This window comes from Sceloporus undulatus, chromosome 1, assembly GCF_019175285.1.
Source record: "Sceloporus undulatus isolate JIND9_A2432 ecotype Alabama chromosome 1, SceUnd_v1.1, whole genome shotgun sequence".
NCBI classification, from domain to species: domain Eukaryota; kingdom Metazoa; phylum Chordata; class Lepidosauria; order Squamata; family Phrynosomatidae; genus Sceloporus; species Sceloporus undulatus.
In genome coordinates this window covers 111,204,496-111,231,399 of record NC_056522.1, presented here as the reverse complement: position 1 = coordinate 111,231,399, position 26,904 = coordinate 111,204,496, and the positions used below count along the sequence as shown (strand labels likewise).

The following is a 26,904-nucleotide window of genomic DNA, read 5'->3' as shown; positions in this document are numbered from 1 at the left end:
GAGACTAGATGTTTCACTGCTTGTGTGTTCATTCAGACCTGAGTAACACTTGAATAGCAATAGCAAGTATATTTCTACACTGCTTATCAGTGCACTTAAGCACTCCCTAAGCAGTTTACAAAGTGTAAGCTAATTGCTCCAAACAAGCTGGGTACTCATTTTAGTGACTTCGGAAGGATGCAAGCCTGAGTCGAGCTTGAGTCCTTTTGCTGGTATTGAACTCGCAACCTTATGGTTTGTGAGTGAGCGGCTGCAGTACAGGCATTTAACCATTGTGCCACCAGGGCTCCTCTTTAAAAAACAAACAAACAAATGCTCTTTTAATACATTATACATCTTATTGTTGCATAAGGTTCATATCTGCAGATGAAACAGAATACTTGTCCAAAAAAGTAAGAAGAGGACCCAACATACTTTATTGTGCAGTTCACCAATACGTTTGGAAACCACAGTAACTGATTTGCCTGGTTATGAATTAGAATCCTTGTTAAATTCAGCAATTATTCAGATATTAGGGGCAATGGAATAAAATGGAATAGATATTTAATAACTCCAGAATTAAAACATCATATTTCATTTTTAGTAACAGTTGGTTATTTTAGGTTTGTGCATTTCAGTGATCTAGTTCCACACAGAAAGGTTGGAAAAGTTTCTTTTTTGGATGAAAACACTCAGAATCCCCTAGCCAACATGGCCACTGCCTATATTGGCTGAGGGATTCTGGAAGTTGTAGCCCAAAAATGCTTTTTACAAATTCCAGAACTTAATTTGTGTTCCAGATTCCAGTATGCCAATCAAATTCCTCAAAATTCTTGTTCATGGTGTAATTCTTTTAAAAATTATTTTCTCCCTTTATTGTTTTGTCTGTAATATTTATATTTATTTCTCTTATTAAATGATGGATTCATTTGCAGATGAATAGGAACATGGCATCTAGCTATATAATACTGGTAAAAATAAAAGCCTTCCACAGCTTCAGTTTCACTTGTCCAGACAAACCTGACAACGACAATTAGCAACAACAACATATTTATTTAGGATTGTGTAGCAGTAGTAACTTCCAATTATTTTGTCTTACAAAAACACCTATCCCACTGTGTTGTAGTGTATTGAATGTTGAATATTGCTTATGCTGGTGATTTTGCTGGAGACCTGATTCTGTGGGCTAGTTCAGGACTATCCCTAGCCTCTCCTTTGTATGATCTCTCCTCTCCTGGCCAGCCAACAGGGAGAAAAATTGAAATTTCTGCTTCCATTAAAAAAACAACAACAACAGACGGAGATTGTTCTGACCTCTGAGTCCATAAAAATAGAGGGTAGCTTCATCTATGCCATTGTTTTTGAAGCTGGCTCATTTTCACCAGGTGTATGGTTAATCATAGTTTTCCTATATTTGGAAACATACTAAACTGTGTCAATTCAAAACAGAAGCAGACATTTTGTGTCTATTCACAACAAGTGAGAACTAGGAACGGGGAGTGCATAGAGAGTAGGTATAAGTTACGATAGTTGTTGCGATAGCTTATCTTGCTTGTTCAATTCACTTGTATTTTCTGAGAGATTCTAATCTAACTTTTGTTTGGATACCTTTTTTGATATATTTTGTGAGAGCTCAAGAAAGTGCCATAACAGACTAAAAATATTCATTCCTTTATTTCTTGTTTTGCATAATATAAAGACAGTTAAATTGCAGTGCATGTAGTTCTGCCCACCCACCTTTTTGGCCCCCAGTGCTCCCCAGAATATTTATTTTTGCTTTAAAACTCACAAATAAATTCACTACAGCCAGTGAGAAAAGAAAGTGCATGTGCTGTAGTCAATTGGGAACATGCAACATCATAGTTAAAATAGTAGGCAATTTTGGTTTTTTTTTAGTTCAAGATCAATAGTGTCATATTAATTAAAGTCACTTTTAGTACATCTAGATATTATAAATTTAAATTTAATAATAAATATTTGTGGTGGGTTTTATTTTTAATGAGTAAGGAAGAATTTTCATGAAATTAGTAATAAGGGAGAATTGTTTTTTAATTCCAGCTAATTTTTAATTTGTTGTACATTTATATAGCTTTTTGGTTGGTTTGAACTTTAACAGGTAAAAGACCTCCCCTTACCAACTAACCCCTCTCCAAAAAAAAAAGTTAAGCTGACAAGCATTTCACAAATCCAAAAAGTAGCCCCAACCGTATGGCCTTGGTATAATACCAAAAGACAATCTTAGTGAAAGAACTTGGCAAAGATAATACTAGTGTGTTTTCTTTCAGATCTCTATAAAAATGGACTCCAAAGAGCTAACTTTGTTCCATTCATTGGTGTGTTGAAGGTAAGGGAAGACATGCTTCTTAAGGGCTCTGAGCTTTGTTCTTGCTTATTGACATTTTCATTGCAAAAAAAATAAAATTGTTTATATTTCTAGGGAAAATGTTTATTAATATTCTATGCATTGATCCAGTTGAGGGGGTGATGCAGGGATTCATATTTGTTTTTTTATCAGTAATATTTATGAATTTAGAATGTTTACTTTTTTTGTCAAATTTTAGAGTAATGGAGTAAGAGAAACTTATTATCAGAATAGAAAGAAGTTTTCATTCTGTTAGCTGATTGCACACTTCATCTTTTTGAGGGCAATGATAATCCTGAAGGGAGTCCAGAAGAGCAATGCCCATAGTCAATGTATGTCTGTTTTTCTCTTTTAGAAATACAAACAGCTATGAGATTTTTGCCACCACCACTATTTCCATAATTACAGGATTATGTGTACCATAAACCTGACATTTAAACATAATAAAGTTATTTTTATGTCAGCAATTTTCACGAATCCTCAGTGTTTGCGTACAATTACTAAAAAAAATTCTGCAAATTATTATTCAGAGTTGGCTCTTAATCTTACCTAGAGAGGGGTTCATTGATGTATAGATTGGCTGTGGATTGCCAGTTTTTATGACTATTTACACTTTAAAAGGGCATAGGAAATAGTTAGAGAATATGAAGTCCAGCAGACACTACAGCTGCTTAACCCAATTCATTTCATTCAAACTTGCATAGGATCCCAGTTTAAGCCCATTTGAGGCTAAATCTGAGTCACAAACTTGGCAAGTCAGCATTTAGGTAATCTCATTAATTTAGTGAAACTACACCAGTTAGAAATAACATTTGAATTTAGCCCTTGGAAACTAATTAATTATTCAGAGTTAATCTCACATGAAGAAGTATTGATTCATGTATGGATTGATGTATAGCATTTGCACTTGGTTCCAATATTCTGATTGTTTATTACTTTTATAGCAGTGCTACTCAAAATGGTGGTCCAGGGACTTCTACCAATACAGAAGCCTTCAGCTGTTGGTCCCTAGTAAATCTTCAGGGAAGGAAGAGACAGTTGTAGCCAATGGTACTGAGCTCTGGCACAGTAGAAAAAATTGCCAGTCACCTCATCAGATAGTCTGAGAAGCCCTTCTTTATAGTAACCTAGGCCCGTTACAGACTGGCACTTTAGTACATGCTCTGCGCGTGCTAGGGTTAAAAAGGGGCGTCCTTTCTGGACTCCCCCAACCCTAGGACGCGCAGAGCGCGCACAAAATGGTGGCGGCCGTTCCACATGGCCACCGCCATGAGGACGTCACGACCGCACCGTCTCTATACAGGGCGACACGGAAGTGACGTCCTCGCTCCGCGCCAGGGCGCCTAGTGCGCCCTTAGCGCAGAGCAGGAAGGAGCTCCGTTTCGGAGCTCCTTCCTGGTTTGGTCCGCTGGGCGCAGCCTTCACACGGCTGCGCCCAGCGGACCAAAGGAGAAAGGAGCCAAGCGGCCCCTTTCTCAACCTCCCCACCACCGTGGGGTGTCCTTGGGGCTTGAAGCCCCAGGGACACCCCTTTTCAGGCTGCGGGGAAGCGGCGTTTTGCGGCTGCCGTTCTGGCCACTGAGGCCCCGATACACCGGGGAAAGGGGAAAGGGGCGGTCTGTAACCCACCCTGGTATTTTATAATTTACCAAAATTTTAATTGTGCAAAATATGGGAAAGAGCTTCTTTAGATCTGACATTCCAGAATAACACACACTTGCTGTTTTAGCTTCAGTGGAATGGGTGTCAATTAGCTTATATTTGAAATAATCTAAATAGCTAAACCTGTTTGTGGTCAGTACAAAATAGACCAAACAAAGAATATATAGTGAACACAGTCCATTCTTTAATATATTTAATTTTCCCCTTTAAAATGAGTTGTATGAAGTGTTTTGCTAGCTATTGCTCTCATAAAATCAGTATTACATGAATGAGGTCAAGTTTTAAAATCAATGGTAAATGCATTCACTGTGGAAGTTCAAAATCCATGAAAGCAATGTAAATTTCCATTTCACAAACATTTAATCACTTTAGTGCCACAGAAATCAAGAGGGACATATGCACACGTCTGAATTATTTTAGTGAAAAGTAAACATTCTCTGTTTAACTTTCTCTGTGCTAAGCCTGAGTTTGCATTTTGTGTTTCCTGCTTCTATGTGTGGGGTCCAAAACACCCTGCCCTGATCCCTCAAAGTACTTTTGATTAATTTTGTGGTTTTTTTGCAGACACAATAACTTAATTTCATATGAATGAATATGTCAGTTACTGAGATTCCTATAGTACTTCTTAACATTTATGGCTGCACATACAACTGAACATTTCTGTGTAAATTAGCTTTGTATAACTTTAGTGGAACTTTCTTCTAAGTAAATCTATATGGGATTGTGTTATTAAGTTGCTTAAAATAGCTTTATTGTCTTTAACCATGCCTAAATGTTCATTTATTTTAGCCACAAATGAATTGCCATTATTAAGAATATTCAACTGCCATCCACTACTGTATTGGATCTAGGGGACCAAATGCTCACAACCAAGCAAATTTAAAGCATTTAAAGGGGATAAATGTGCACTTTTTTACACCACTCTGAAGATATAAATTGTCTTTGATTATATGTTCTGCTTTTGTCAGGCCACCTGTGTTAGGAGCCCACAGATTTGTCAGTTGACAATTTCTTTGGGAAAAAAAAGTCATCTTGGTGATTAAATTGATTTGTCAGTTAGTTCCATTCTAATGCTGCGATAGCCTAGTAGCTTTCAATACACTGAATAGTTGAAACTTGCTTTTGTGGTCAGTGTCAGCACCCTGACCTCCACTGAGCTGTCACCTGAGTCAGAATTGCTGGGATTAAGTCTTTGATATTGTGATGTCTTCACTTATCAATTGACTTTTTCATTACTGAAGATGTTAGGCCTTTTGTTTCCCTTCTTAGTAAGTACCCAAGCAAGTCCTAAATAGAAGACTCTTTTTTCCAAAGCTGTGCAAGTTGTAGGCTCTCCCTTTCTCTTTTTTCCTGTATTAATTAAATGGATTACTTTGAGGATTTACAATACAGTTCAATCTTGAATAACTGTGTTTAGCATTAGAAAAAGAGAGCCTGTATGCATGTGCAAACGTACACTCAGTAATATAATGCAAGGACAGAGTTTGTATTGTACTTTATAGATGTTTTAATGTGACTGAGTCTCAAGTAAGCATTTGCACTCATAAGCTCCTACATTTGATACCCCAAATTGCAACTGTTAATATTCACATCTTCTTGCGCGTCTACTGGTATGTGAGTCAATAGCAGGTTGTTTTGGGTCTTTTGAAACAAGTAAAATCAAATATTCAAAAATTAGTAGGATTTTAACATTTGGTACAAATCAAACCCTTTTAAATAGCAAGGAGATTGAGATTTCATATTTTTTTCCAAAATATTTCTTAGCAGTCCTTTTTTTGGGTGGGGGGAGGATTGATCTAATAGTAAAAAAAAAATGTAGGCTACTCTTCCAGTCTCTTCCAGCTTGATCTTAATGATAATGGTTCTGTTCTTCTCTGCTTTAGCAAATTAACTATTTCATTCAAAGAAATGATTCAGATTTTGTGACAGATACGTAATAATGTATTTTTCATAAATTGGGATTCATTCATTTAATTAGCATGGCAGTTTTCTTTGCTTGTGATATAATGTGAAATAAGGTCTTTCCCTTGCTTCCTTCATCTTCGAATCCAAAAAGTCCAAGCCAATTAATAAAGCTTGTAAGTGCTTTGTCACAGGCCACCATGAAGGTCTGCAGAGAAGAACTTTAATCCAATAAACATTTCATTTAGATCATGAAAAGAAAGCGTGAGGAGAAGCTCCTGCAGGAGAGGGTGTTACCAGCAATTCTCTTCATGCAGAGATGTTAGGAATTTGCCAAATTAAGCAAAAGACCTTCATATTTAACACATAAGACGTGTCAAAACTGATAATGGGAATAGTTTAATTTGAGTTGAACCTTACATTGTGAATATTCTAAAAAGCCACAACTGTTTTCTTCAAAGACTTACTGTTGAGCTGGATGGACAGGGCAAGAGGAGGTTGTGAGAAACCCAAATAGCGAGTAAGGCTGGCCGAAAGTTGGGGTGGGGGGAGGAATAGATAATTAGGTGTAATTAGCGTGTATGAATTGTTGTCTCCCTGCCCTTGGCTTGAATAAATTTGGAAGAAAAAAACCCAAGTGGCGAAACTGCTTTGATGTGAGAGGAGTCATTGTGGCTTGGCAGCATAAAGGCAGTGTTTTATACTTCTTACATAATGGTTGTGATACAGAAAGACTGAATGGACTCTGCACCCCCCAGTCTGCTTTACAGCAAGGACTTTTGGATTCTCTTGAAACAAAATGCAGCAGAAGTTTTCAGTGGTTGATAATGAGGTAGTGGATGGACCTCATAAGAGTTAGACATAAGCCATCCTTAGCTTTTGCTTAATCACATTTTAAAATTACTGTTATTCTGAGAAGTCTGGTTTCTTTTTCCTTTTCCCCCCTTCCCTGTGTGGAGCTTTGACAACAGCTGGCAGCTAATATTGGGTAAAGTCACACTAATCAGATGTTAAAGAAAGGAGACAGTGAGAAAATTTCATTCTGTGTGGAATTTAAAATAATTTAGTTTATTTAAGATATTTGGCCTATTGTGAAATATAGCCACATCTGTCTGGCAGAAAGTCTTACATTGCTTAGTTATTTGCATAACTCTAAAGAGTTATTATCAGTTGTGTACATATTCTTTAAGTGAGGAATGCACACGCACACAAACTTACTTTTGGGGATAAATGTAGATTATTTAATCAAATACCATGGTATTGGCTTCTACATGGAAATGGGAAATAATTGAAGAGATTTTGGAAAAAGCAGGCATCTTCTATTTATATTTAACTTTATTTTAGGCAGATAATTTTTGCAGATAGAACTTCCCATTAAGGGCTGTTGAAATATATAGCTACAACTATGAACGATGTAGAAACACGTATGAAGTATTCAGTTACAATTAAGAGACTAAAACAGCATATTTCTTGAAGGTGAAAACTAAATATATTATTCCACCTGAGATTAATGAGAATTATAACTCTCCAGGAAAGGAACAGTTCTCTTATATGTATCTGTAATATTTTTTAATAAATGCAGGGAACAAATCAATAGTTCTGATAGTTTGGGAACCTTTAAAAATATTGAGTAAAGCTAAAACAATTAATTCAAAAGAGACATTTTTCAGGCTGTGATTATGGGGAAAAATTACTGTGTACATTTTATTTCTTCAGCTATAGGATCGGATCTAACAACTTTAGATGTTAACATACATTTATCTTTTGAGATTCAAAATTTTATATTTGAAAATGTAGACTTTTAACTTTTGATGTAAAGGCATGCCACTCTCAGTTTTTCACCATCACCCTGCCATGCTGTAAATCTCTGCAGCTACAAGGATATGCTTGGGAAAAGAAAATAAGTGATTCATTTAACCCTTTGGGGGTTTATTATGCAAAACAAGTAGCCTTTTGTACTTAAAGTTGTACACTCTGAGAAAAGCAACACCTGAATATCTCAGGAGCTTGAATAATTATGCCCAATTGTGTTTTGCTGGTGTAGGTCACAGGAAATTCACTTAGGGTAGAGTCTCTACAAAGCTAAGATATATGCAGATTTTCTGTTGTTGGATCGTGTAAAAATTATTTACTGTTAATACTTGCATAAAGGTTAGAAAGGTTGATGAAGTGATATTTAGTATTGCTTTACTATTCACTGCATGTCAGGATGTAATTATGACTGATTCATGGAACTGTCTTAGGAACGAACCATCTTTATTAAAATGCTGATCAAGATAAGAGCTGACAGTAATAAAGAATAGAACATTTTAGTCTTGTTGCTTTTCAATGATTGCTAATTACCCCAGAGGTCATGTATAGTGCTTGGGAGGATTCATTGACATTATTTTCTTTTAAGTCTGCTGTTTGAACAACATCTGAACATGAAGACAAAGACTAAGTGCATACTGAACAATAGTTTGACTAAGTTTTTTTTTATTTTGCAAAAATGCTAGATGATTCCTCTTTTTTCTGTTTTGTTATATAAGTCTTCATTCATATGTGAAGGCAAAGTTCTTTGTTTTTAGCAGGCCCTACCCCTGTTATCCTAGCTTAATCATATCCATCACTGTCTTCAGAAGGTCATTTTCATAAAGAGGGAATAACTTAATACAGTATGAACACTCTCCTATTGTTTGTTGTATACAGAGCAAAATGTCCAATCCCTTTTCTGTGACTTAAGTTATCCAATAAACCAATAACTTCAATTTCTTTATTTGATTACAAGAGGCTTTTAACCTATAACTCAGACTGTGCACTAACTTGGCACAAAGCAATCATCTTTTGAACTGAGAGGTGACTGTGCTTATATGTCAGGATCCAAAGACAGGCTAGTTTTCAAAGTGAAGAAATAAGAGGCGTTCTCTGAGTCTGTGATAGGGAAGTACATTAAAAAATTAAAATACAATAGAAGCAAGCAAAGTATTTGGATCCAAAGACAAACCAGAACTGGGTACCATTTAACGGGGCCTAAAAAGAAAAGGGGGGGGGGGGATGGAATGGGTTGGATAAGAAGTTTTATGCCACCCATGGGAGCATCTTCCAACAGAGTTTCATTCAAAATGCTTCGGCTTGGAGGAGCCCCCCCCCCTTCTGCTGTCCCATGTGCCACCTCTCCAGCTCTGAAAGGTTTTCTAACCACCTGGAGAAGTCTTTCATGGCCCATAAGGGGCTGCAAGAGGAGGGCAGAATTACTGAAGATTGTTCCTCCTTCATTTAGTCAGTGGAAAAGCTCCAGTGGATCAAAAGCCTCCTGATGATGAATAAAGCCTTTCTGTCCCTGGGAGGTTTTTCCAGCTGGATCCAACCCAGCTTGTTACAAGTGGGTGAAAGCACAGAACTCAGGAACCATAATGAGGGTGGCATGACAAGAAAGAGTAGAGTGGCTTGGGTAATCATTTTCCTTCTCAATTTAATTGTAATTTGCTTTTCCACAGTGAACCATGCCCAAAGCTACAAAAACATATGTTACCAACTTCTTTCTCACAGTTAGTCTCAAAGGTGCTACAGGCTGAGTCTTCCTTATCTGGAAATCCAAAATCTGAAATATTCAGAAAACCAAAACTTTTTTCATGGGTGGCTGCGATAGTCATGTCTTTGCTTCCTGATAGTTCATGCACAAAAAAATATTGTATAAAATTACCTTCAAGTTATGCATATAAGGTGTCTATAAATGAATTTTGTGTTTAGACTTGGGTCCCACCTCCAAAAGAACTCAATATGTACATATATGCAAATACAGGTATTCTTCTAACACTTCTGGTCCCAAAAAATTTAGATAAGGGAGACTCGGTCTATACAAGATCCTTTTGCATACATCCCCAGAGCTGTTTCCAATGAACTAAACAACAGCAGCAGAAGAATAGTTTTGTTCTTTAACAACCAACTGGCCCTGGATGCTCTTTGCTATTTGGGAGTGGCTAGCTAGTGTTGAACATTTAGCTCTTGGTGATAATATGGCTGGAGCAGCTCTCAATCATTTGCCAGATCAGGTAACATCATTCAAAGATAACGCCTGCTGTTCCAAAGAACTGGTTGTTTAAAGTGCTATATTAATTCTAATATTTTTATCCACTATTTCCTTGGGTTTTTCATTGAGGGCTCTTATTTTAGAATTGTTCTAAGTCACCTTAGGGCCTGTATTGGGAGAGTGAGAGAGTGAGTGAATGTTTTTTATATGCCAAATCTGATCTCCCATTTTACTTGGGCACATTAGCTTATATAGGATGTAGTGCTCCAAGATATTAGTACAGGAAAACAGAACATTCACATTTCTTATTATGGTCCTCCAAATCTAAAACACTGTAATTTTGATTGACTTAAAAAAATTATTGTATTACATTTGAGACTAACTGAAAGAAAGAAGCTGGGGGCACAGGCTTTTGTAGACTTGAGTCCACTTCCTCCCCATGCTCCTATTTTCTTTCAGTTAGTCTCAAAGGTGCTACAACATCCCTTTGTATACTGATTTTCAAGACTAACATGGCTATATCTATGCATTTAAAATTTCTGTAATTGATCATTGTTTTGATACCACTGAAATCCAGTCGACCCATTAGTCAAACTTTGGCCTCAAGCAGATTCATGGCTTGGAGTGGCCTTTGACTGCTCCAGCCACCAATGCACCCTGAGCAGCACAGGACTGTGGTGACCAGACGCTGCAATCCCAAGGTCAGCTGCTGCCATGGTCCACAACGAACAGTCAACAAGGAGCACTTTTTTCTGCTCCTTTTGCAGCCAGGTTTAGACTGCCACAGGCAGCCGCAGCGCACGTTCGGCCCAATCTGGGAGTGTGCATTATCTGAATGCCACACCCAGAATTAGAGGACCTTGTCAACTACATATTGTTTTGTCCACTATATAGTGAACCCAGGGAGCGATTTGTGATACCTTTAATTGAAACTAGCCCTTGCCAGAGTACACAAGAAGTGGGTTTTTTTTTTTTTTACTACCTAGTGGATTTGGACAAATATGTGACCTGGAGAATAGCTTTGTATGCCCTAGCAGCCAAAAAAAAATTAGGAAGAAAAAGATAGCAGAAATAGCCATAAGTTGTAAAGGTGATGATTATATTTAATAATTTTATACTAGCTATATATAGTTATCTTAATTTTTTTCCCAATGTTCAGTTTTATAAATCATAAACTGCTGTATAACCACAGATGTTGCAAATATGATATGTATGTATTTTGTTGTTTTTGTGATACTATTTTATGCAAAGGCAATTGGCCAAAAGCAATAAAATTTGACTGAATGCCACACCCCTGGATCAGCTGGAAGCCAGTGGTTTTGGCCCATCTGTTTTGGGCCTTGGACAAATGTTACTGTTTCCTAAAATTTTTCATGCAAAGACAAACTCAACAGAAAGACTGAGTAGAGAGATCCTGCAGCACCTTTGAGACTAACTGAAAGAAAGAAGTTGGCAGCTGTCAACTTCTTTCTTTCAGTAAGTCTCAAAGGTGCTACAAGATCTTTCTGCATACTGATTCTTCAGATTAATACGGCTATATCTTTGAATTCAACAGAATGATTCACTGTTGTTACCTAAATTGTTGTAAAGCCTGGACTCCCTACTACTGCAATCCAGCATAATTGAGAACCAGCTGTTCTAGCTGGTTCTACCATGGCCAGATAAATTAAGGCTTTATGGTTGCTTGAAAAGCTGGGGGAAAATCCTCTGCATTCTCTGCACACTGCAAGTCTTCCAACAAGTGGGACTTTACTGTGTCAGGAGTAATGTATGAGGTCATGTCTGGTAAACATGAGCCTCCTCACAGTTGACACTATCCAGCAGCCTGGGATAGAGCATGACTATCTGCTATAGTGTGAGGAGGACTGAATTGCTGGATGCTTCAGATTAAGGTCTGAATGGCCAGGGCTTGCCAATCTTTGGAGCCTCATAGCTTTCCAGTACAGTGACAGTATGCCGGATGACATTTTATGCTGAAGTCTGTGCAGGGCATTTCTGCACCCTGCTCTCTATGAATGGAAGAAGAGGAATGTGGCATTTCTTCCTGTACTTATTATTGTATACTAATCTCCCAGAACTTTTGAAATGTGAAATTTGAGTACAGGTGTTACACATTCAATTTATGCTGGTTACATGCACCAAACTGTGATTGTTTAGTAGATGTATTACTTTAAAGAGTATTAGGATTATCCCATTCATACATTTTCTGTTTCTTTCCCCTTGGACTAAGATAAGAAGTTTCAGAGCTAAAGTTATTTTCCTTTTATGGTAATGTGTGTGTGATTGAGAGAGAGAGATCGAGAGAGAGAGAAGTCTGACTTTTTACCTTAATTATATTTTTAGAGTATAATTGTGTTTATCATTTGTGATACATAAATACATAAACCCATACATAATAATTTGAGTAGCTGGCTAATTTTTAACATTAAAATTGAATAGGTTAATAAATCACAGTCTTTATGTTATTGTATTGAATAATTCCCTTGGAATTACCTGGAATTAGCTACACTTTCCGGCTAGCTTTGGGTGCTTTAGAGAGTAGGCCATTAGACTTTTAATACTGCCAGATAAAATATGGGCATAGAAGGACTCTAAATGTAGACCAACTGTTAGGATTATAGCTTTGAAAATTAAGGACTAAAACATAATGACTCCAGTTAAAAGTTCTTTAGCTACTGATTAGAATTCCCTTACGGTGATTAGTGAGTGTAGAATGCAATCATGGCTGTGGGCTTTAATCAGTCCTGTGATGGAGAAGTCAGTTATCCAAAAGCAGTCCTAATTAATTAATTTATTGTTTCCATTGGGCTTATTATCTTTAAAGCTTAAAAATACTAAGGATGGAAGGTAGGCAAATTTGTAATGAATTATTTAGGAGCACATAGAATTCTAACAGTCCTGAAGAACTTGAATTTACTAGTGGATATTTAATACTGTCTGTCTTTACCCTGAGAATATTTTCATTTTTACATTGTATAATGCATTGAAATGCTTTCCCTGCTGGCCTCTGTAAACAGTTTTTTCCATTAGCTTACTTGTGTAATTCCACAGCACCTTTTTAAATAACACTTTTCTTTGTGTAGGGCTTTCAAATGTTACAGAAACATTGTTTATAAAATCACCTGTCCAAATAATTTGTATTATTCAGATGCTGTAGTGACGAGGAAGTTTAGTGAATAAATTACAATGTGAAGAGGGCATCTGATATTAGGAGACTATGTCCTTACTGAAGCCCAGGGGTCCAGCATGACAGTGATCTTGTTGCAAACCAGGAATGGCATCTCACAAACAGAAACCAAAAATGCAATACTGAGAGTACTAGTTTTTTCTGTTAGAAATGGAAATGTTTCTATGGTCAATTGGAGGAAACAAAAGTCAGTTTTTTGCTAATGGTTACATGATTGTGTTTCAATTTCACATCATACACAATTTCAGTTTAGCAGTTGCTGGGTTTTTTTTTATTACTCTTTACTTGAAAGCCAATCTTATTAAACTCAACAGGCTTTACTTGACTTAAATATGCATAGAGTTGGGCTCTGTTATACACTCAGATCATTGCAGACAATGCAGACATTTGGAGTTCTGTTCAGATCTGTATGACTAGAAAAGCATTGAAATTATTTGCAACATTGAACTTTCCCCTGCTACAGAGTTTGATAAATGGCTTCTTTAAGTTGTACTTGCACAGGTCTCCTCTCTCATCTTGCTTATTTCGTGAATATTAACAATGTATATTTTGCTCTACCTGTACTAATGCCTCTGTAATGATTAAAGCAAAACTTTCAGTTTTTCTGAGTAATCTTCCAGCTAGCCTTTTGTCCAGGAGCATAATCCTTCTAACCATGCAACTTGCCAGATCCATATTCTGTTTACCTTATGATAATTGATAGAAAACATGTAAACTGATAGGTCAGCAAAATGTTTTGTACTTACCTGTAACATCCATAGCATCTGCTTAAGGGAAATAATACCACTGATCTTTTGTTCCTATGTTCAGAAATACTGCAACACTATCCAACTGGATTCTGGAATAGACTACAGGAAACGAGTGCTACCTGCTGCAGGAAAGCTATACTACCTGTAAGTTGAATCTCAAGGCATTTTTATTTAATGATTTCACTAGCCAACAAGCCTTGCCAGAAGCAAGCAGAAATGGATAGATGTCATCTTTTAGGTTAGACAGCCAACTGCTTTCCATTTTTGTTACAGTGCTAATGCCATCAAACAACATTCTCAGTATTTTCAATAACATCATTTTAAAATGTGTGACTGAATCAAAACTAATTAGATTTGGGGAGAGGGGGAGGTGTGGTGTTTGCAGAACTGAAGTGACAGATGGTTATAAAGCAATGAATATCCTCTTCTAAAAGAGTGTGCAATTCCCTGGTAAATAAAGGAGCATCTTTATTGTAGTAAAGTAATTATTTATACAAATCCTTTGACAAGGACTCATTTACTGTTGGGTGTTAACATTTGTGGATTCAAAAACTTGTCTTATTTTGACAGATGATCTGCTTGTATCTAGAATGTTGATTTACTTCAGCATTTATTCTGTATTTGAAGATGATAAAAATGATACCATAATACAGTATAAGGACAATTTATCTGTATAGCTCTGATTTCTGTTTCCCTAATGATAGTTTACCCTCAGAGCAATTTGAGAATACAAGTATATATGATGCAAAGTTGTTCCAACATCTAAGAAAAGAAAGTGGCTTTAATCAAGGCAATACAAGTACGATTTTACTTGTAGCTTTATTGTGGCACTGCTTTAATATACTTTTGCAGATTTTAAATAATTACTTGGCTTCTGTCTAGCCAACTGAGCAGCCGCAGTCCAAGCTTGTAACTGTAGTGCACTGCTCAGACAATGTACTATTTTGGTCACATTCCAGAGGACTAGCATTTTATACAGAAATTAACTTTGGAAAATGTTACACCTAGGGTTGCCAAACCTCAGGGATTAAATTAAAATTTCAGGGGTTTAGACTTCTTAGTATCTCCAGGGAATGGATAGCATTTCAGAATAAGAGATTTGTTAATTAATAATTTCTCTGTGTTCATAATGTTTCCCTTCCCAAATGTACAAAAAGAAAGTGGGTTCATGTAGTGGATTCAAGGCCGTAACGAATGCTTGAAATTCTAATATCTATTTTTGAAATGTTACTCTGATGTCAGCAGTTCATACTCTGAAGGAGAAATATTAATTAATTTCTCATATTATGGTAGAATTTATATTTGTTGTTATATGAAATTAGATGTACTATAGCACACAGAGAAATGTATGCTTTTGTCTGTTATAAATCTGGGCTTCATTTCCCCCCTATTTTACTGGAAAGGGGTTTCTATTCTGGCTTTAGAGAAGGAGGGTGTGTATTATATTTTGGGATGTATCTTTGCTTCTAACATTGCCATCGTTTGAACTAGATATATATGGGGTCTGGAGCTGAAAAATACCACACAGTCTGTCTACCTCTTCAGGGGTATTCTTTCAATGATTAAGATAATTAATGTTGTTGTGTGCCTTCAAGTCACTTCTGATTTATGGAACCCTAAGGTGACCCTACCTTGGTTTTTTCTTGGCAAGTTTCTTCAGAGGGAGTTTGCCCTTGCCATTCTCTGAGGCTGAGCGGGTGAGTTTCCTCAGCTGAGATAGGATTTGAAACCTGGTCTCCAGAGTCATAGTCCAACTATTAAACCACTACACCATGCTAGCTCTCTTATATATGATAATTAATACTGAGGAAGAATGAAAATTTCATTCAAATGCCCCCATTCCAGCCTTAGTTTGGGAGGACTTCTTCTCAAGCCTATTTCAAGACCCCAATCAAGGACTTACAGATGATTCAACAAACAACTTCTTATCTTTAGCAGAGTTCCCTCTGGTCTCCAGTTACAGTGGTTGAAACTAAAAATATCATACAGTCCTTGAAACCAAATAAAGCGCCAGGCGAAGATTTATTTCCACCAGAAATTTTTAAGACCTATGTGGGCTCCTGTTCTGGCTGGTCTGTTCACCTTTATCAACAACACAGGTCATTTCCCTTCCAGATGAAAACTTTCCATCATTGTTTCCACAAAGGGAACCCTAAAAACTACAGACCCATAAGCCTTACTGACATTGTGGCTAAAATGTATACAAAGAACCTATTAGGCAAAATTGAGCACTGGATTGCTGATAAAAACTTGTTAGTGGAAGAACAAGCGGGATTTAGATCAGGTAGATCCACCATGGACAATCATTTTACTTTACACCATCTTATAACAAAGTATATATGTCTGAAGAAAAACAACTTTTCACAGTGTTTATTGATCTCAGAAGAGGGAGATCCTCTGGTCCAAACTGGCAGAATTGGATATGGAGCCAAGACTCCTTTATCTGCTTAAGGCACTTCAGTCAGATACTTGCCTTAAACTGTGTATTGGAGCTAACGGTATGCTGTCCAAAAAAGTCAATGTGCATAAAGGAGTTAGACAGGGATGTATTTTGGCCCCTACTTTATTTATATGCCAATGACACGCCAGTTTTCCTTTTCTCAACAATGGTCCACACACCAAAGATAGGCAATACGTTTCTTAATGTCCTTCTCTATGCCAATGACATGGTTCTGATTGCTCACTTGCAGGTGGGTTTGAGACGGCTCTTACAGAACCTAGCTACTTACTGTTCACTCTTTAGCCATCAACAAAAATAAGTCTAAGGTGGTGGTATTTGGGAAAAGGTACAAAAAATATAATTGGTTCCTAGAGGGAGTCCCAATTGAGCAAGTTAATTCCTATTTATATATAGGGTTGTCCTTCTCAAATACAGGAAAATGAACAAACCACCTTAGAAGAAACAGAAAGCTATAACTAATTCCAATGTACTTTACAAATTGATAAATTACAACCATCCCATTAGTTTATCCCCTATCATATAAGTTTATAAAGAGAAAATCATGCCTATTTTGTCATATGGAGCAGAACTATGGGGTCATATGAAAGTATCTCTTTTGGAGCAGGCTTCCTAAGGAGGATACTTGGAAAAGATAAGAACACTCCAGCCCAAGCAGTGAGAGCAGAACTTTGGGCCCATTCTATCCAGTGCCAGGTTTTGATAAAAGTCTTTAATTACTGGCTAAGGATCTTCAAAATGGACCCAGGGAGACTCCCTAAACTCTGCTTAGAAGAACAGCTAGATATTTGGCGACCAAACTTTTGGGCATGCCAGTTATTCCAACTAATGTACCAGCTAGGCTTCTCTCTTCCTTATTTACTTTCCTCTGGCCATACAGCTCAGGAAACATTAAAACAAGAGCTTTGGATATCAGTGCCCAAACAGACATAGCTTTGCTGGCCGGTTTCAAGTCTCTAAATTGGTTAGCCAAAAATAAAACATTATTTTAGAAAAGTATCTTAGGCTGAACCTAACACAGAGACAGAGAATAGCTTTCACCAGAGCTATATTTGAGCAACTGAATTCTATGGTAAGAACAGGACGGTGTTATAAAATACCCTACCACGAAAGAACATTTATCTGTGGTACTCCAGTCATAGACGACACTGTGCATATCCTGTTTGACTGTTGTATACTGTATATGCCAAGGAGATATCCCATTACTTACAACCATTTTTGGTTAGAATGACCAACTGGGATCCAGTTGTTAAATTGTCCTATTTCCTTTCTGGGGAGAATTTACACTTAGTATTTTGCACTAGCTGCTCACCTGAGAGATCTGTTTATCACACAAAATGGAGTCCCCTCCCATGGTGATGATCTTATTTAAATACTCAGATTGAATTTTTTTTTACTCATTACCTCACTCCACCTATTTTATCTTACAATCTATTTTTATTAAATTTACTATTTATTTAAGTTTCGTGTGTTTTAATTTATCTAATTAATTTTACACAAGTTTTAGGATAGAGATTATGTTTATCTGTGTATGCATCTTGGTATTTTGTATTCTGTTGTTGATATGGTCAACTGACTAATCAATAAACGTTGTTAAGACTAATACTGATGCTATATTCTTGGTACACGTATTTGCAGAACACAATAAGGAGACAAATTATACATGCTCTAAGATGGTCAACTGTCTTTTAATACTGAATGGTCCAGCATTTTGGAGAGTGTTCGCAACTCCAATAATTTCTTCTGAGGGCCCTTGAAGAGGACCTTTTTGCTGCACTTATATATTTCTCTGAGTTAATCCTTTCACACTATTCTTTTTTAACCATATGAATCTGTTTTTGGACTCCTTTTGAAGACCAAGCTGGAGATAACATTAATAATTGATTTCAAATGACTCTGCTATAACATAAAAATATATATTGTTGGTATTATATTCTAAAAACATATGCTATTACAAAATCCTTTGAGCTACATTGGAGCCAATTACATTCTTTATTTGATTGTCAAGAAGCTGAGGCCTGTAACAGATGTGAGAACAAAACATATAAACTATAAAATGCCTAGGTGTTCAAAATAAGTAGCAGCCAAAAAAAGTAGCAGTCCAGGCCATCTACAGTGGGCCCTTGGTATCCACTGGGATTTGTAGATACCAGAATCCATGGATGCTCAAGTCCTATTTATACAATGGCATTGTAAAATGGTATCCCATATAAACAATAGCAAAATCAACAATGATTTTTGGATTTGATTAGGGTGAATATTTTCAATCTGTGGATAACTGAGTCCATGGATGCAAAATCCATGTATATGGAGGGCCGACTATAATAAGGTTCTACTATGAGAGTATTAACTCTTGGATATAAAACCAAACCTGGAACAGAATTAACTATGTTTGCCAGAAATTATGGTTTGTGACCTACTTCAGACAACAGTTTCATATCCTAGTATTCAGCCAGGCTTTAATTGTAGTTTGCATAATCACTAGAAAACAATCTTGTAACTATTGAACGAAAACAAGCAATATTGTTGCTGTTGTGTGCCTTCAAGCTATTTGTGACTTATGGTGACCCTATTACAAGGTTTTCTTGGCAAAATTTACTCAGATAGTATTTACTTTCCCTCCTCTGAGGCTGAGAGAATATGGAAACAGTGAGTTTCCATGACCAAATGGGAATTCTCATTTTGCCACCAGGCAAGAGTTAAATTTCCATTGAGCTGGGAAGGAAGATTGAGACCTAGTCTACACCTGCAATAAAATCAAATGGAATGTACTATTTTAAATAGCGACAGAACCTCTTTAGCTAGGCTCATTTTAGCTAGTTCTCTGTCTTCTGTGCTGGTTTTGGAATATTTAAAGGTATGCATTAATATGACCCCTCTTGTGGACTCTGCTATACTGTATTCATTAAAGTTTGTTCTGCCACCTCGTTTCGCTTGGTTTCATGTGTAAAAGGGATACAAATAAATAAATAAATAAATAAATAAATAAAAGGTGTCTGTTCTTAAAGCTACAAGGTCTACATATTATCTGGAATTCAGTTTGGTTATTTTTCTAGCTACTCCTGTTCATCTAGAAAGCAATACCATAATCACAAAAAGTCAACACGGGTTTCAGAGAAAGAAGTCATGCCAGACAAATCTAATCTCTTTTTTTGATAAAATTACCAGCTTGTTAGATGAAGGGAATGCTGTGCATATAGTATATCTTGATTTCAGTAAGGCTTTTGACAGGGTTCCCCATGACATTCTTGCAAACAAGCTAGTGAAATGTGGGCTGGACAGCGTAACTGTTACATGGATTTGTAATTGGTTGACCAGCTGAACCCAAAGGATGCTCAATAATGTCTCCTTTTCATCGTGGAGAGAAGTGACCAGTGGGATCCCACAGGGCTCTGTCCTGGGCCCAGTGCTGTTCAACATCTTTATCAATGACTTGGATGACAGAATTAGGGGTATACTTATCAGATTTGCAGATGACACCAAATTAGGAGGAGTAGCAAATACCCCTGAGGACAGGATCAAACTTCAGAATGACCTTAATAGATTAGAAAGCTGGACCAAAGCTAACAAAATGAATTTCAACACAGAGAAATGTAAGGTACTGCACTTAGGGCAGAAAAATGCAATGAACAGATATAGAATGGGTGACACCTGGCTGAACGAGACTATGTGTGAAAGGGATCTGGGAGTCCAAGTAGACCACAAATTGAACATGAGTCAACAGTGCGATGCGGCAGCAAACAAGGCCAATGCAATTTTAGGCTGCATCAGTAGAAGTATAGTGTCTAGATCAAGGGAAGTAATAGTGCCATTCTATTCTGCTCTGGTCAGGCCCCACCTGGAAAATTGTGTCCAGTTCTTGGCACCACAATTTAAAAAGGATGTTGAGAAACTGGAGCATGTCCAAAGAAGGGCAACCAAAATGGTGAAGGGTCTGGAAACCATGCCCTATGAGGAACGACTTAGGGAGCTGAGTATGTTTAGCCTGGAGAAGGTTAAGAGGTAATATGATAGCCCTGTTTAAATACTCGAATGGATGTCATATTGAGGAGCTTGTTTTCTGCTGCTCCAGAGACTATGACCCAGAGCAATGGATGCAAGCTGCAGGAAAAGACATTCCACCTCAACATTAGGAGGAACTTCCTGACAGTAAGGGCTGTTCGACAGTGGAACAAACTCCCTTGGAGTGTAATGGAATTGCCTTCCTTAGAGGTAACAGAAGCTGGATAGCCATCTGTCAGGGATGCTTTGATTTAGATTTCCTGCATGGCAGGGGGTTAGACTGGATGGCCCTTGTAGTCTCTTCCAACTCTGATTCTATGATTCTATCTCCAAATTCTGAAGTGCATCTTTCATTCTAATGGTAAACTGTGGGAATGTATCCCTGAAACCGTAACTATAAGTCACCTTGTCTGATTAGAGCTGAATGTTTGTTGTGACTTCATAACCTTCCATGACCACTGCCTTTTTGTTGACCTTGCAAAAATTCTGGGATATGTGTATTGGCCACTTCAAAATGCTTTGGAAAAGGATTTCAGGTACTACAAAAATGATGATAACCAGTGTGACTATATGTCAATATAAACCTAACTGAATTAAGCAGGACATATCTATTTCAAGTGTCCTCTCTGTGACTCTCATTCTTTCCATCCCTTCCTCCCTCCCTCAATAGTTAGTTAGTTCCAAAGGATTGCCTTTGAAAATGCTCAAAAGCTTTTGCCTCTTTATTGTTGTTTTCTCAGAAGGATATAGACAGAAGCTTGTCTCCTTCATTATGTATATTTGCAATGTTGATGGCCTTGCCTTACCCATGTTGCCTCATTAATTGAAACAACTTGAAACACAGAAGTATTTCAATATATATAAATAAAACAGAATCATTTACCTGAGATTTAATGTTCTTTGCTTTTAAGTATTCTAAATCTAATGTTTGTATTTACATCCTGTGTGTTCTCTCTCTCCCTCTCTCTCTTTTTATGGGCAAAAAGCTAAGCAAGCTCAGGCAGCTGTTTGATGTTGGCTTCAAGTGTTATTAATTTCATATTCTATTATTCTTTTCACTGTAGCACAAGTGAAGCTGATGTGGAGGCTGTCATGGATAAGTTGTTTGATGAGCTGGCTCAAAAACAAAATGATTGTACGTAAGTTAATTTCTCTTGAAAGAGAATACATTTAGAACACAATGCCCAATCTCCACTGACCAATTAATAAGTTCCACTGCTGTATATGGGTTGATGCCACACTCAAGTGGTAGTCATTGTATCAGCATTTTGTCTAATTTATGTGTTGAATCATGTGCTATTATTCATCAAGCTATGCATTTCCTATCTGTAAGAGATGAGTTTTATAGTAATTATCCAGACAAGATTGAGTCTTTGTTCATGTTCCCATAGTAACTAGACCAAGGATTTTAAAAGTACAAGGCAGAGGGCTGAGAGTGAATAAAGCATGTGGAACCATTGCAGACTTCACATTTGAAGAGCTGTGTGACAGAGTGAGTACCTAGTCAAGCCGAGATCATTTGAGCTTTTTGGGCTTTTATCCTGTTTTTATCATATTCCAGGTTCAGATCATCCTTCAGTTCTCCTTTGAGTTTATAACAATAATCACAACAACAGAATTTGAATTTATAAAATTAGATGTGTAAACACAGAAAGACTGGAAAAGCACAATACAAGTTTCTCTTCCAAGTATAACATTTAAGATGTGACTCAAATGTCTAAATAAAATTCTCAACCTTGCTAATATATTATTGCTCCAAAGTAACTAATATTTAGAATTTTTTTAAGTGCTGCTTAGTTGGGCCTAAATCTAATTGCTGGTTGCAGCTAGCAGCAGTAGAACTTCAATATGTGTTTACTTCCTTACAGAAATGGGCAGTAGGTTGGCAGATGATGTGTTGCCGATCCTGCTCGATGAGATATTGTTAGCTTCAAGAGCCTTTCCAGTTAGACCTGAGCTGAAAAACGTAGAGCTCCCAACCAGGTAGTCTTTATAGCTGGCAGTCTTAACTGCTCAGTGTCCTTCAGAGCTGCTAGGGTTTTAACAGTAAAGTAAGAGATTGGAGTAGGTATTAATTTGTAAAATGAGACTGGGAGATTTATCCTTGCCATTGGCATATATTTATTGTTACTATTGAATATAACAATCTATTCAGGATTTGTCCTTATCAGGCCATCAGACTACAGTGCAAGATCCATATAAGCTCTAGAATAGAAGCTCCTTTTTCTTCTAGACTAAAATGAGCAAAATGACACAGTGTTTTCCATAAAGGGGACTTGATGTTGACAGCTGAATTCTTCTAATATAGATAAATGTCAGTGATATACAATTGAAGAATGCAAGCCTTCACCACATGCTGCTTTCCAAAAGGAGTATTTTGAGAAGTTATATTTGGGTCATGCTTCTTTTATAATTAAGATATAGTTTAATAATCTTGTCACTGCTTATGTACTTGTTTGTTGTTGTTGTTGTTATGTGCCTTCAAGTCATTTCCAACTTACAGAGACCCTAAGGCATGGGGTTTTCATGGCAAGATTTGTTCAGAGGAGGTTTGCCATTACCATCCTCTGAGTCTGAGAGAGTGTGACTCGCCTAAGGCCACCCAGTGGATTTAATTGCCAAACTGGAAATCGAATGCTGGCCTGCAGAGTCCATAGTCCAACACTCAAACCATTACACCATGCTAGTTCCTGGCTACATTTGAATAATACAATAAAACCATTGTTTGAGACAGTGCAAATAAACTGCAGCAAGCCTCCAGTTCAGACGTTTTTCCTTTGCTTCCCTCCTACCTTGACGCCAAGAGAGTTTGCAAGGTTGTATATTACTTTCAGAGGTTCTCAGACAGCCACTCCAGATAGTAATTGCAGCTGCAGCAGCATTTGCTTCTATAGGAAAGTGGACAGATTGGTTCCCAAAAACACCAGCCTATCGATGTCTCACACAGAGAGTTCCTCAAAAATCAAGATGGCTGATTCATGAAACCCTGCCAGCTGTTTTCTTGTTGCTTTCTTTGCATGGCAGGAGAGTGACTGGTGGGATCCTCTGTAGCAGCTACTTATCTGATGACCTGCTCTGAGAAGTCCTCAGAGTAAGGCATTGGGTTACTGGAAAACCTGCCTGCCTTGATTCTCATTCTAAGGGCTTCTTAGAGACTTCTTTTTAAGATGAGAAATTCACACTGCCTCATGGAAAAACTGATCTGAATCTTATGTATTTGTAGACGAACATCAGTGGGGCTTCCTTCTTAGTTCAATTAAGATTATAACCTAAATTTTAGACACTATAGCATTATTGCTTAACTATTCAAACCAGATAAAAGTTAAAAGGACAACATTCAACTGATAGCTCTGTGCTGAAGAGGATGAACTCTGCCTACAGATCATGAAAATAACTGTTTATAGTCTAAACACACATCGCAGAACTCTAATTCATAAAGGCCCTCTTTTCATTCTTAGGTCTGATATTGAATGATCTACCTTAAGTCTGTATTTTTGATTAGAGCTGCCCACTTGATCAAAACACCTGTCATATTTTTCCAGCATACAGAAGACTTTGTGCATAAAATATTCAGTATGCACAAATCTGTAATCTTGTAGATATTTAGTGTGTTTCATTTCTGTGGTTAGCTACAGTATGTATATGGCATGTAGGGCTCTAGAGTGTAATTAGTACCAACAACAAAGTATAAACAATTCTTTCTAATGTATTGCCTTACAAAAAGACTAGTGTGTTTATTTCTTGTATGACTTAACAGGCGAGCCTGTGTAATGTAGTGGTTTGAACACTGAGCTGTGACTCTAGAGACCAGGGTTCAGATCTTCACTCAGCCATGGAAACCCACCAAGTAACCTTAAGCAAGTCATGCTCTCTCAGTCTCAGTGGAAGGCAAAGGCAAACCACTTTTGAACAAATCTTACCAAGAAAATCTGCGACCTTAAGGTCACCATAAATCAGAAGCTCCTAAAAACCTATTCATCCTAAATAATATGCAAGCCATGTTTAACTGCACACTTAATTATATTCAGATCATAAAATCTTAGAGCTAAAGGAGACCACAAGGGCCATCCAGTCTAACCCTCTACCATGAACACACTCAAATATGAGTAGCTGGGATGGCCTCAACAGATTACCATCTAGCCTCTGTTTAAAAATTTCCAAGAAGGAGACTCCAGCACTCTCTGAAGCATCATGTTCCAATATGAAACAGCTCTTACTTTCCAGAAGTTCTTCCTAATGTTTGGGTGGAATCTCTTTTCCTGTAGTTTGAATCCATTGCTCCATGTCCTGGTCTCTGCAGTAGCAGAAAACAAGCTTGCTCCATTCTCAATAGGATATCCTTTCAAATATTTAAACATGACTATCTTATTACCTCTTAACCTTATCTTCTCTTCTCCAGGCTTAACATACCCAGCACCCTAAGCCGTTTCTCATAGGGCATGGCTTCCAGACATGTTACCATTTGTGTTACCTTTCTCTGGACACAATAGAGTACTATCATTTCACAACTTCTTTGTTTGGGGTGAGGTTCTCAGTGCTGCACAATGAATGAAAGGAGTTCTGTTTGAACAACTGTGTCCCTTATACAATTGCTTTTCATATACTACCCTGCTAATGTAAGATGTAAAATCCTACTTATTTCGTGAAGTTGAAGGTTTTCATGGTCGGCATCCATAGTTTTTTCTGTTTTTTTCGGGCTATGTGACCATGTTCTAGAAGAGTTTATTCCTGATGTTTATAACCCACATATTTTCTCTGCTTCTGTCTTCAGACCACTTAATTAACTTCAAGGCCAGTATAGCAACTTAATATTGACCTGAAATATTGTACAGGTTTTAATATTTCAGCATATTCTTACAAGTGTTGTGTCCTGACTTCCTTCTTAAAATAAACTTTCATCCATGTTTATCCATAGCAAATACTGCCCTCTCATGGCAATACTAACTTTTTAAATGTAATTAAGGCACAGTACAGATTATTCACTCTCTTCATCAGTACTTCCTGACCCAGCTAATGGTACAGGTCACATTGAGCAACTTGGGAAACTAAAGCCTTTTCACCCCATATTTGTAATTGTAGCAGCTTCTACTAGTCACCAGTTCCAGTCCTGGGAAATCTTGCAATTTATTTTATGAATTTTTTAAATCAGCTGCCAGAGCCCCTGAGACAATGTACAATGAACAAAACATTAGTTAGAAAAAAAAATGACATTAAAAATCAGCTTAATTTAAATTAATACCGAATACCATGCAACTGTTCAATTCAGTCTGCTAGAAGTCCAAATAGACAGAGCCAGCCTGACCCAAGGAAGTTTCATACGAAAGCCCTGTCTAGTGTTTTCAACTACTCTAGTCTCTCAGGATAGTGGGACACAGAACAGGGGATCTGAAATTCTGGACAGGCTTTTACAGGAGGAGGTGGTCCTTCCATCAGATATCCTGGCCTCAAGGATATCTAGGATATCTTGGGTTCTGAGCTCAGAGCAAATTGGAAGCCAGGGCAGTTGGTATAAAGGCAGTGGTTTGTTGGGGTCATTTACGTGTCTGAGGTATGACAGTGCAAATTGTCTCACTCGTGCATTCTGGGTTTGTTATTCACACAATGGAACCACATCGATCTGCATCTCTGCGAGTTTGGTTGTTCACATGTGCAAGCATTTGAATAAAGATGGAGTCGATGATGCGAATGCATTTGGAACCCCTTCTTTGGTATGCAGCATTTTATCCTGGGTCTATTCAGGTCTATTCACATTAGTTATTCACACCATTGATGATGCAGGTTTTTTAAAAAACTTGGGGGGAAACCCGGTATCAATTATCCCAGATTAAGTGGGTTTTTTAGCCCCTTTCCCCCCAAACCTAATCATTTTGCACTATCTGCCAAACACTTTCTACCAGCAGCAATACAGAGTGCATTACAGTTGTGTACTTGAGAGTCACAAACCATTGTAGCCAAATTTGCCTTTTTAAAGGGGGGAATAAACACTTATAGCTACATGCATCATCCTTTGATGTAATAAAACATTTAATTTTGAAAACAAATACCTTTATAATTGTCTCTAAATGAGGCATGGAGCCAGCTACGCTCACAGTTGTATAGATAAGGTAGTGAGTGAACCAGCCCATTCATTAGTATTGCTATATTGTCCAAACAGTAAGTTCTGCAATTGCAAACATGTTTTTGTCTGCTGCTGCAGTTGTGGAAATGTTGATCTTGTGTGCCTTTAAGTCATTTCTTACTTATGGCGACTGTATGATGAGCCTATTACTGGGCTTTCTTGTGAAGAGTGGCTTTGCCTTTGCTGTTCTCTAAGGCTGAGGGAGTGTGACTTGTTCAAGGTCACCAAATGAGTTTTCATGGCGAGTGAGTATTCAAAACCTGGTCTCCAGAGTCGTAGTGCAATGCAGTACACTATACCAAACAACTCTCTGTCTCGTGTGTGAAAATGACTATAGCCCTATTCAGGCATTCTGAAACCTGAACAAGATAAATAAGGAGAGCATACTAACTCCCATTTCTGTCACCTTCCATGTGTGCAGGAAATTTTTCTAAAGAGGAGCTCATTCCCTGACTGGAGGTACTCTGTACAACCAG

At 37.5% G+C, this 26,904-nt stretch overlaps 1 protein-coding gene across 2 annotated transcripts in view; it reads left to right on the top strand.

Annotated features, from left to right (window-relative positions):
• AFG1L (AFG1 like ATPase) overlaps positions 1-26,904 on the top strand; it is an 80,823-nt gene that overhangs the window by 33,401 nt on the left and 20,518 nt on the right. For both annotated transcript variants that reach the window (XM_042473379.1, XM_042473369.1), the window contains 4 exons: positions 2,265-2,323; positions 13,912-13,994; positions 21,375-21,445; positions 21,702-21,802. In XM_042473379.1, the coding sequence (XP_042329313.1) occupies positions 2,265-2,323; positions 13,912-13,994; positions 21,375-21,445; positions 21,702-21,802 (314 nt within the window). The remainder of the gene's footprint in view (positions 1-2,264; positions 2,324-13,911; positions 13,995-21,374; positions 21,446-21,701; positions 21,803-26,904) is intronic.